Source organism: Amaranthus tricolor, chromosome 3 (genome assembly GCF_026212465.1).
Source record: "Amaranthus tricolor cultivar Red isolate AtriRed21 chromosome 3, ASM2621246v1, whole genome shotgun sequence".
Classification (NCBI taxonomy): domain Eukaryota; kingdom Viridiplantae; phylum Streptophyta; class Magnoliopsida; order Caryophyllales; family Amaranthaceae; genus Amaranthus; species Amaranthus tricolor.
The window spans coordinates 11539435-11552083 of record NC_080049.1 but is presented as its reverse complement, the minus strand read 5'-3'; the positions used below and the strand labels follow the sequence as shown (position 1 = coordinate 11552083).

Here is a 12649-nt window from a genome sequence, read left to right as displayed (position 1 = left end):
AATGACATTATCTTATTGACCAAAATTCAGTGTTTTGTATATGCCATTAATGAATCCTTGTGTTTGCAGTGGGTAAAAAATGTTTATGAGCTTACAATGTGGTCGATTGTCCTTGGCTTACTTCTTTGCAGGTAAGAAGAAAGTTAAAAGGATTTGCCCCACTTCATGATCTGCAAGGTGTACAATTCCTTTTGAATCGAATACGATTGAATGCTATATTGTCGTCAACTGACAATGGTGCTTTTGATTTGGGTAATTTTTGATTATTTTGTTTTACGCTTTTATTAGCGACATTGTTTAATGCATGGAAAGAGAAATGTTTTAACCAATACTAAACCCCTTTTTGAGAAACATAATCATACCAGAATTTCAGGAGTCGCGTTTCAAGTGTCTTGTATATGTTGATGAAGGACAGGTATTTTCAAATCTTGACTTCTTGACTTAGATTATTGCTCATATTTGTTTCTTATTTGGTTGCCTTTTTGTTCTTGATTCTATTACAATCTCTAAAAGTTTGTATCTTTCTTGCATTTACTGATGTGTTGGAAGTTGAATAGCTGGCAGATCTTGATTAAGTATCGATACTGTGGAAATGTTCATAAGCTATCACTTTGTTATCCATTAGACAACTGCACACGCAGCCCCACAACTAGTTTACACAAAAACTATGATCAACCAAATAACTATGTAAATAACTAGGAAATAACAATTCGAAGAAATTTAGAAGGCAAACAAGCTTTAGCTCTTTAAACATATACCGATTCGAAAACTCAATCAAACTCTATCCAACTGAAACACATATGATTTGACGTCTTTTATAATTTTATAATTTTATCATACATCCTTTTAATGTTGTATTTAAAGATGTTATATCTTCTTTAACGATCTCTTTCTTCTTTAATGTTTCTTTTTATTTACTTACGTATGTAAAGAAATACGCTTCTGAACAATAACTCAACCAAAGAAAAATTCTCAACTGCAAGTAATACATACAAACCCAATAATTGTTGAACCGTTTCTACAATGAAAACAAAAATCACTCTTGATGGAGGCGAATAGATGCCAACCGAATCGTTTCCACGAGTGCTTCATCCAAAATATCAAGTGCACCAGAACTGTGTAGTTTACGATATGCTGGGGCAATCTTATTTGACGCAATCTCAACCAATTCCCATTGAGAGTAAGTAGCAGCAAATTTCATTACCTTGACTGCCAATTCTGGTGAATCAAGGGAAATATTAACCACAGTTGAGCATTCTTCCTTAACATCGTCCAAAAACCAGAATTCAGCAAGCCAACAAAGTTCTATGTAAGGCTGAAGCTCCGACAGTTTTTGTTGTATATCCATAGAAGCCCATAAACAGCCAGAAACAGTTTTTGGCATGTGATTAGAATACATCCAGATAACCAACTTATGCAAAGCTTCCCAACTGACTGGTACTTTTAAGGACTGCGATAGACTGCAAAAATTAAACATAGGAATTACTCAAAACAGGATTTTTGATTGTCAAACCAGAAGAACGGGTATTATTGACCTTTAACTTGCGCTGCTTTCTCCATTTCCTCTTTTTTTTTTTATACTACTATGATAAAACAAAAAAAAGGGTTTAGAGATCAATATAAACCTACTTATACTTGCATCTATATATGTTGACCTTATAAAAACAATAAAAAAAAAAAAAACTTTAATAAACACAAGTTTTGTTTCCGTTACTTCCAAAACAGTAGACAACTCAACACTGAATGTAGAAAAATGACTACATTATTCACCAAGGGCGCATACTAGAATTGGAAATACTTCATGAATCTTTCTGCTATTCACATAGCCCAACCAAATGAGCTTGGCAGCTACGTGGAACAGAGTTTTCATGAGCAGGGCATGGGCTACATACAATGTAGGTGTAAAAAAAAATACAACACTTTAACTCATGTAAAAACTGATTGGCTACAGGGCAAACAAACAAAACTGATCCAAGCAAATGATTTTGGTATCATGTTTGTGAAAACTTGTATAAGCTGCTGATCATTTAGAGTTGATCAACACCTAAGGAACAGGTAAGAAACTGAGAATTACACAAGGTTGGAATATTCAGGCAGGCTTGTTTGAACTTTGAAATAATAGCTTTTATGTATATGCAAAATTTTTAGGAATCATGGTTGGGGTTAGTCCTGCTATTTATTGGGTTTGGAAAGCCAGGAATGCAGCAACATGAAATACGAAGGTTTTCTCAATTGATTTAGCAGATAATTCCAGCTGCGGCTGTCGTGTGTCTCTTTGTTATTGTTTTTAATTTGGCTCAATAGATTGTTGCCTTAGAGTGGTGTGTGCAGTCCTTTTATTGCTCTCCACCTCCTTTGGCTTAGTTTGTACATTCTTGCTGTGTATAAATTATAATCACCAAAATATAAATTGTAGGTAGATTAAGTACACTTCTCTTGGACGTAATTTGTTATGGTCGATTCAAAGAAGTTGAAGAGCATCACTCTCTACTATGATTACTATTTGATCAAATCGGAAGCACAAAATTTTAATACTACAGAAAACAAAAACGAAGAGCTATAATCCAGCATGCGTGCACCTTAAATTGAAAGTTCCGCACAAAATATATCTCCTTACTCCTTGAGATTGCTACACAACATCTCCCGATGTGAGCTTTTGAAGAGTAGCATAGCAATCTTAGTGGGATAGAAGGAGCAAGTAAATTAAGTTTTGAAAGAATTCAGATTTCAATCAATATGTTTGAAGTCGATCAATGGATGGCACAAACTGAAATTTAGCCTTCGTAGCATGCCTATTAATATTGTGTTGATCAAACAAAAGCACTCAAGATGTAAAATGTAAAACTTCATAATACCTGTCTTGCATCCCGGATTGAAATAAAGCCCGCATGTACTCACAACTAGCACTTAAAATTGCCCTGTGAGCATGGCTATGAGGTGAAGGGAGAGAACAGCAGTTGCAAGTCCATCCTGCATTTTCAACTGACTTAGCTTCCAAGATGATGTCTCTGAAACAACAACATAAATACAAAATTAAGCCAAATGATATTTATCAATGTTTATGAATACTCATAGCACCTAAGGTAGTTTGGTATAAAATAGAGGGAATGGTAATGAATTATCAATAAAATTTTACATGTACCATGACAATATGACATTACACTAAAGCTAGAGATAGCCAATTAAACCTTAGTCGCATCAATCTATCCACAAAATCAACTTCAACGAGAAATGATGACAAAACCCCTGACACCTATAACTGCACTGAGGTTAATCAGATTATGCGGATATTAAATGTTCACAATACATAGCGGGCCTTAAACATTATTTAATTCCGCTGCACAGGGAAAGGCTATATGCTGATAGTTCATCAATAATATTAGGTTCTTAAATACTTTAAGCCTATGATCCTAACATCATACAGCAAATGAACATTTACAATGGTTAAGGAAACTTAAGAAAAGATATCAAAACTCCCAAATATTCACAAATAATTAATCAAGCGAATTAGCAAGGGAAAGAATTCTCACGAATACGCATGTCCATCAGGTCCAAGTGCAGCAGTAAAATCAACACTGGGCATATGAGCTCCCCATTTCGGCCTTTTTCTGCAAAGAAGTCGTACTAGAGCTTGTATATTGCAGGACTTTGCAAGCACTCTTAAATTTCTTACAATGCCTTCATCAGCTTGAAGATAACCAGAGTACACAAAGTCCAGCAATTTGGATAGTGCTTGGTGGTCCACTTTTGCAGATAGTGTAACTTCCTTTGTGGTTCTTTCACATTTGTTAGTTACTTCTTTTGTGGAAAAACTATTGGACCTATACATTTTCTCTTCATTCGAAAGACCTCCAGGTAGAAGCAGGGATGGACACCGTATCCGAAGAATGACACGGTGAACACTTATAGATGGTCCATTTCGAAGGACAAGATGCATATCGCCATGCTCTTTCTCACAAATTGACGCAATTCGTGTACCTAGTTTATTGGGGAAACCATAGAATCCAAAAAAGCTAAGAACATATGAACAATACCACTTTACTCCACTTGAGGTAGTACCTAATGATATCTTTTGGATATCCTGGATAAATTGGTCTTTACTGTAAGTTGTTTCCCTTACAAAAATATCCAACTCAAGCCCTTCTGAATCATAAGAGTTCATCAATGCAGCTAAACTCCAAAAAGCCATAAGCAAAAGAATTTCCTTGCCTTCCCAATCTTCTACATCGTGTCTGCAACAAGATCGTTCCATGGCTGTGACTCTTAAATAACAGGATATGCAGACCTTGTCGAAATGAGAAGCATTGTCCAACCAGCATCTCAGGAAAGCCAGTAAAGTTTTGACCCCACCATATTTGACAACCTTCCGGTAAAATTGAGGCAATCCAGAATATATAGCCAAACTAATCAAGCCAGTTAACAATTGAAACCTATCAAGCATCCTTGCGATATCCCCCGAAAAAATGAAATTCAGAGCATGCAAAAGGTGCTTTAGATGTTCCTCACCCTCAATTCTGAGAGCTTCTGAAAGAATCAACCTGGCTTGTGATGCAATGTATGGGCAAGGTGAAAATAACATCATCAAGGTGGCTTTTGTTGCTGAAACACTCCGAAATGAATATGTTCGGTCAGCCTGGCAAAGCATGCGTTCTCTTCCTATTGAGTCTACGAAAGCCAGGCTTTTAGACAAAGAACAAACACAAATTAATGGTCAATTAGTACCAACAAAATCTCCAGATAATCAGCTGCTAAATGTAAATTATAGTACTTACAAAAACCAATAACGTGGAATATTAAAAACATAAAAGTTGTACCATTGTAGTCAAGTCATTACCATGCAGTAGCAACAAGGAGACTGATAGAATGCTCATTCTCATGCTTTGTAGGAGAAAAACCTTCCCCACATTGAGCTGAAAGTAATCCAATAATTTCCCATACATATGGTCGTAATTCCAGCAGGTTTTTACCACATAAACCCTCTCTAGCTATAGCTATAAGCTCTTCAATGGGCATTGAATGTTGCAGTAGATAATGGCTCTGCCAATTGTTCATCATAAGATGGACAAGGACCTTATCAACTCCAAACCTCCATAGATAGTCATGATGCTTTCCTTGCCACCGACTAATCAGTGCCAAACGACAAGCTTCCACCATCAAAGATATGTCCTGATTCAAAAGTTCTCTTTCTCTATGACCAACACCCGAATCAGTCAATGCACATATAATTGACTTGATTATAGATTCACAAGAAAATTTCAACACTTCTGAGCACAACTTCTCTGTAGCCTGAATAACAGGATAGCAAAGACTTTAGTACAAGGAAAATACCATAATAAATAAAAAAAATTAATAAGTACTTGAGACCTGTATCAAATTTTTACCATTAAATTTTGTGCAACCTTGAATGCTAAAATTCGAACAGAATATGGCTGTGAATTGCCCAAACACTGCACAATTGTTTGTATGAGAACCTTCCCATTCTCCATAAGCTTTTGTGCTCCATTAGCACATAGTGCTGCATTACACATATCAATCAACTCCACTTAGATCATATGAGAGAACCAAACAGGTAATGCGCAAATATCACTCAAAAATAATTACCATCCGTAAAAGATACCTAAAGTAGAATACAACCTCAAAACTGCAACTTTGACAGTAGCTTCTGGTCTGCTGGAGATGAACTCCACAACTTCCATCAGTTTGACATCGCTCCAAACAGGATATCTTGTGGAGGGCCATAGGTGCATTATTGAACTCAAAAGTGAAGCCATTTCTTGAAAATAATCTATCGGCTTAACCTTATCAGAAAAAGCCTTCAAATTGTCAATTAATTGACCAAGTACATCATATTTCTCTAGAACTTCCCACACTTTTTTCTCTTTCGTGATACTTAACTTTGAAACAATCAAATGTAGTGCAGTTGCGCTCATAATAGCAACTTGAGTTTGATGATTGGACAACAACGGTGAAAAGGAATGGCTAAGATAGTTCAAGTGAGGTTGCAACATCGACATAGGCACTATGCTGATCAACTTAACTGCAACTTCTAATCCCATTGGTAGCACAGCTTCATTTGGAGATTGAAGAATACCTCCTATTGCTCTGAACATGTCTGGAATGGAATCCTGAATTGCAAGGTTGCAACCAACAATACAAGTCAAAAATTTGAAAGACCACAACCAACCTAAATGACCAATAAACTATTCTATTTTGAATCTTCTATATGTCAATACTTTACAAGTAATAAAACAAAATAAGAAACATACTCACTTGTAATTAAAGCTAGTTCTACTTCAATCTCTTAATACAAAGTTAAAATTTAATCATCCATGACTTCAAAACTGTAAATGTACTCAATTTTCACTATAAGATATCTTTACATATTATAAATTTTTCACTTTCAATACTCTATCATAAACAAAAATATTAATTGTGTGGAATCAATCATTTCACACGTATACCGTCAAGAAATGAAGATTTCAAGGAAGTTACAATAATGGTGATTTGTATTAAATATTCATCTACAAAACGAACATCTCGAGCATGTAATTCATAACTAATAAGCACTCTTCATTTTAGCACTACTCCCTTATGAGTCATTGAACCAAATATGCATGGTTCAAGTTCAAACACACCTCAAGAACAAAAGGAAGTCAGAACAAGCCAAGGGGAACAAAGCAAAGGAGGCAGCACTGCCCCAAAGACAGAAGCCCAGCCATCAGGAAGACCTGCCTGTCAGCAGACCTTGGTGGACACTCTAAGCCAAGACTTGTGCAATATAGACCTGAAGGAACCCAAGGACGTCATCTACATACATGGACCAAGCAGTCAAGGCTCCAGGACCACGCTGATAATACACGTGGAATCATAAAAACCCTCCAGAAGGTTGGGTGGCAGACTGATGCCTAGCCCGCAGCATATTTTAGTTTTCTGCTTTGTATTAATATGCACATGTTTTCGCACAAGTTCCTTTAGAAAACTGAGAATGTTTGTTAAGGCTGGAAATAGCCGTTATGTAAGTTTTGAGGCCTATATAAAGGGATCCTCATTAGAGTGTAATTCCTTTATGTATTTTCAGATTTCATAATCAATATCACAGCATTGTGTTTTTTCTAACAGTTGTTTGTTTGTGAGTGAAGCATCTTCGTGTGTCTTAGGATTGTGAGTGAAGCAATCATAAGGCCATCTACACCAAACAAGGGAGTGAACCTTGGGGGAATTATCAGGATACAAACATTGGTGAGTGAAGCCATTGTTTCAAACCAAACCACCATCATCAGAAAATCAAGAACTCAGTTCTTGCTTCTGTTTTGGACTGATTCAAGGAATAGTTACACAATCAAAGGGCGTGACACATTGGGAAATTGATTGTGTGCAAGTTTAGGAATATCCAGGCCCCTAAACTTGGTGCAGTCATTTACACTATCATAAGTATAGACATTTTAATGTGCACTTAGAACCATAAAGAAGGAGACTTTTTATAAAATAACTTAGGGGCTGCAAAGTCCAACAATGGCACATATTTATACCTAACATAGGCTTATTAATCCTAGTAACATCGCTTTTACTTTAAGAATAGAAGATATCCATGCAGGATGATACAAAAACAAATTTCTAATGCGTAATTCAATTGATTTTGTTTGTTGTGAACCCTATACACGTGTACATGTATTTGATACACCATAGCAGTCATTATTATTATTTTAAGTTGCGACAATATACTAACATAATAAATACTCCATGGTTATGGTAGTGAATCTGGCATTGTCACTCCTTGCTGAGAAGAACAAAGACATAATGAAAAACAACATCAGCAGATATGCTAGAACAAGTTTGTTCCAAATATAGTCATCTATAAAATTAAGCTTTACAGTTTGTAGTAGTTACACTATATTTGCTCACACTTGCCAAGCAAAAGAAGACAACCATCAAAGGATGAAATTATAATTAAAGCAAATAACAAGTTGATGGGAGAAGATTGTTATGAACTGAGTTAGCCAAGAAAATAAATCTGGACAGATTAATAAAATTAGGAAATTGAGCAAAATTCTTAAGTAAAATAGAATGTTTATGAAAGTAATGAGAGTATTTATTAAGATAGGAATACCTACAAAAGTAAGAGTATTTCATGCATACTCCAAGCTCCCAATGTGTAGAGCACAATTTGTAATTTCCAAAAGAATGAATAACAACCCCCACCCCCACCCCCCACTTTAGATTATATACAACTCAAACCTTCTTTTTCTAGAATTACTTAATTGCCCTCTTGAAAAGTCAAATGTAAGTGTGTTCTATGGGGGAGGCCATGTGTCGTGCATAGGTGTCTAAGATTTTTTGCTTGCATAAGCTTCACCCCAAAAATTAATCAGGTTTAGTGCACTAAATTTTTTAATAAATTAGTCATTAATACAGCAAGCTATCATGGATAAGAGAAAATATCTAAGATACTTGTTAACTATCAATTTCAAGAAACAAATAATATCAAAAGAATCTTGAATCACGGTCGTAAAAATTCATCTATATTTCTTTTCTTTTTTCCCCATTATCAGGTTTCACTATGACTTGGTACTCTCAAATTTTCCCTAAGTGATCTTAGTCAAATTGGGTTTGAGGCTAGAGTATCCAAATTCAAATTTTAAGTCAGGCACTCATGATTGAATTGAAGTTAAGCGATGCCACTGTTTGCAAAGTTTTAGAAACCAATGATACCATGCTTTCAAAAAAATTACATCTTATTTCCAGTCATTGTAAGCCTTGAAAGGAAATTTTCCACTTTTATGTTCTATGGTTTGGCAATTCCAGTAATTCGCTGTTTCATTTTGGTCCCACAAAAATTTCAGATTTTTTTCACCTTAGAGTCTTTCAATTACTATGATATAAAATTTTGTATAAATATCACTAGCATGTTTATCTATTGCTAATGAAAAGAATTTTAAACTAAAAATATAATCTATAGTCTAACCTTGAAACATATTCTCCTTTGTCATTAAACTCTATACAAGAAAATCAGAGTCAAAATGAATGTATTAAACGTATTGATTAAATAACGCTAGAAGTTTGTTTCTTGGTTGATAAACATCAATGCAGAAAATAAAAAAAAATACATAAAAGAGTGATTCACATTTCATTCTCACAAAAATCTCATCAAAGTTAATTTTGGGAAATTAAAGAGAATAAAACAGGAAACTTTGCGCATGGAATGGAAATCGAAATCACAAAGCGACAAAGTGAAAATATGCAAAAGAGAAATAACGTGGTGATTTTCCTAGCTAAAAAGTTATTGCATTGGAAATTATTCAGTTATAACAATAAACAACCATGTATACAACTGAATAAATCATGTCTTTGCAATGACAAAGTGTTAAATTGTGACTCTTGAGAATGCACTTCTGAAGCTAGAGAGGTATGTTTAATTTAAATGTATTTCATTTCATGCATTATGATGTTTTTGTGTACAATTATGGACCATAATCTGCAAGCTTAAGTGAAGAGAGCCATAACTGAGGGGGGAAAAGAGAGCGGGATTTTATATCATTACCCGGTCGAAATAAATTTGACAAAACACATTGTGGTATATATTATCAGTAAACCAACAAGACAACAATTAAGATAATGTTTATGCATGCTGAACCTGAAACTCATGAAATCGAATCAAGCTAACCTATGTTATAGCAGCTTCTATGACATATTTAGCACGGGATAATTGAGCATGCGACCTACTGGGATAGCACTCTAGTGAACATATGAGAATAACCAATATGCTCAATGCAATCAGAAATTCTTAATAGATACGACTTGTATACCTTCACAATAGGCATTTGCCATTTGTCTGGCACAATAGCATCTAGAAAAGCCGACATTGATCTAATTACCAGCCTTTGTATCTCAACGTCATTGGACTGCCATTCCTTTTCTTTACTACCATGATACCTGCTATTAAAACGGGCTATTAAGTCCACAATATAACTAAATACTATTATAAAAGAAATACCCAAATTTTAACCATGGTGTAATCTGACACCATGAACTTGCTAGTATTAAGACAGATCTTTTCTGACTTCACAGTTGGACACCTCTACTCTTAAAGAAGAAATGGATGGAAACAAAAATCCACAAAGAGAAAAAGATGTTTGAGATTGACTATAGACAATAGAAAGTCACAAACATTATCACCATTCCTTACGGCTTATGAATCAATTTATTATCATTATATATTAGTGCCTTTTCTGTTTTATATGGCAGGGAAAGAGCTTCAAAATGGAAATCTAAGGTTGAAATAAGTTTCCCATCATTTTGTAAACACTTAAAGGGGGTGTTTGGTTTGGAGAAAAATGTTATCCCGAAAAGCTACTTTCCCATTTGCCGTTGCTTGGTTTGATAAGGAAATTACAGTGGAAAATCATTTTCCTCATTTTGCAAACATTTTACTCCAATACTCTAGGAAAATCAGTTTTCCTCCACTCTTTCATCTCCAACATCTCCATTTGCCCCAAAGAGATCTCCATCAAACAAAAAAAAAAAAAAGAAAATAGGTTTTGATTTGCATTTTTCATCTCCAACATCCTAAACCAAACGTTCAATTTTTAGATTACATGGAAAATGAACTAATCGGACCCCTAAACATACTCTACAAGCTTTCTTAAGGTATTATGATCATGCACCAGAACTTCAATTGTTAATCCCTAAACAAAGTACTTTATTTACATCAGGTGGGACACTCCTACAACAATCTACAATCTTATTTATAGAAAAAATATGGAAATTTCAAGTTATAGAACAAAAAACGAATTAATGAAAAATCAATAAGATAATTGAAGAGCAACAACTATGCTATTAATTCAATTCAATATAAAAAAGAAACAAGCAAAAAGAAACCTGAATCCAAGATTTAATCCATGATAGAGGCGCTCATGGAGGGTGGCAAGATGGGTATTACTATTATTGACTCCAATTTTCTTGGTTTCTGCTTTTTTTCCTCTCTTGGACGATTTCATCGTTGGGGCAAAAATCAAAAGCTTCAAAATATTTTCAAAAGGTCTTCCTCTGTATTCTTCCAGATAATTCCTATATTTTCCGCTGTTGTGTTATTTAACTATCCCTAGTTATGTTGAATTTCTGACCAATTTTAGTTTTGCTGGAAGTCCTTGAATACAATAATTTGACAACCTCTAATTTTAAGTTTTTGAATTATTTGATAAGCAGAAGTAGCGGAGTTTAATCTGGTAATCGGATCAGTTTTGGATAAGTGACATTTGGTTCGGTCGAGTTTCGAATCGATAAATTTTCGATTGTATATCGCAACGGATCATAATCGGGTCTCATTGGTTAGTTACAGGTCGGTTTAACAACGGTTATTCGCACTATCGGGTTCAAGTTGTCATCGGTCTATAACTATTTCGGTTTTCCTAGACACAAATCGGATTCAATCTTTATTTTTCGAATAAGAGTCAATTACGAAGCGCTATCAATCAAGTCAATATCGAATTAAGTTGATGTTTGGTTTTTAAAATATGTAGGCTTATTTACTTACAAGAAAAAACAATTACTAGTTGTTTTTTAATTAGGAATATAATTAAGTATTATTTATCTTCGATTGTTCAAAAGCATTATAGAGTTGGCTTACAAACGTTTACAGTGCATATGACCATTATGTGATACAATAGCATCGAGTATATACTTATGATATATATGAAACTGATCCAAGTACGCGTGGTCAACACACGACATTGGATTTGATACGAAAATGAAGGATATTTCAAGAAACTGACACGAAGAATAGGTGTAAGAACCGGACTGCCGGACTCCATAATCACTCAACTCTACGCTTCCTCCTTTGATCTGCAAGGGAGTTAACAGAATCTATGGATGGGGAGGAGTGGTGTCTTGAAGACGCTCAAGAACACGCACAACCTTGAAGCGCAAAACTGGCCCTTAGTAACCCAATTGCAAGGCAATTGAAAGAGAAAACAATTAGTGATTTCTGAAATTTTCATTCATCAAACTTGTTCTTTACAAGGAATTAGGCCTCTTATTTATAGAGCTATGAGACCTTCTAAAAATATCTAAGACTAATGTTAATGCAGGCAAACAATAATAACGGCTAAAAAGAACCACGTGCAAAACATGTGCACACTTAAAAACATAACAAACAACAAAAATACTATACAAAGCCTTCAGACTAAAACTGGCGACTGGATGACCTTGGGCTCACTTTCTGAATGGCTTTCCATGCTTGGAAGTGGGCACTTAGAGTCTTGATGGAGAGATCCTTGTATGAAGATTCCATTTCTAGCCTTTAATCTTCCTAGGATACGAGTATCAGCTCTGGACAACTCATGAAAGGAGGGCTGGTCAGCAAAGCTGAGGTGCAGAATTCTGACAGTTTCATCGGGCGACTGTGCGACCTTCCACCTCTTTTCTTGGTGTCTTCCTGTGATTGTTAGGAGGCTTTTAGGGTCTTGATAGAAAGGTCCATGTAGTGAGATCCATTTCTATCTTCCATATCCTCCAAGGTGCGTGGGTTAGCTCTGGACAACCCTTGCAAGGTAGGATGGTCGCCAGATTCTTCCGGATTTTGTTTTTGTGGCTTTCTTCAACATTCTGCTGTTGTTGTGCACGATATCCTGCTGTTGTTTTCTGGTTCCCTTAA

At 35.2% G+C, this 12649-nt stretch overlaps 1 protein-coding gene across 3 annotated transcripts; it reads right to left on the bottom strand.

The window, feature by feature from the left end:
* Nucleotides 1-956: 956 nt before the first annotated feature.
* Nucleotides 957-11157, bottom strand: LOC130807829 (BTB/POZ domain-containing protein At1g04390). 3 transcript variants are annotated; one of them, XM_057673176.1, is made up of 8 exons: nucleotides 10876-11157; nucleotides 9804-9933; nucleotides 5618-6125; nucleotides 5382-5515; nucleotides 4835-5286; nucleotides 3531-4679; nucleotides 2856-3008; nucleotides 957-1460 (listed from the first exon to the last, which is right to left on the bottom strand). In XM_057673176.1, exons 1-8 carry the CDS (start codon nucleotides 10992-10994, stop codon nucleotides 1037-1039), a joined length of 3069 nt encoding a protein of 1022 aa, XP_057529159.1. In that variant the 5' UTR covers nucleotides 10995-11157; the 3' UTR covers nucleotides 957-1036. The 3 variants fall into 3 exon arrangements, with proteins under 3 accessions (XP_057529159.1, XP_057529160.1, XP_057529161.1); XM_057673177.1 differs by having other exon boundaries at nucleotides 9804-9930; nucleotides 10876-11156; XM_057673178.1 differs by lacking the exons at nucleotides 9804-9933; nucleotides 10876-11157 and adding an exon at nucleotides 8112-8181.
* Between the last annotated feature and the right edge of the window lie 1492 nt (nucleotides 11158-12649).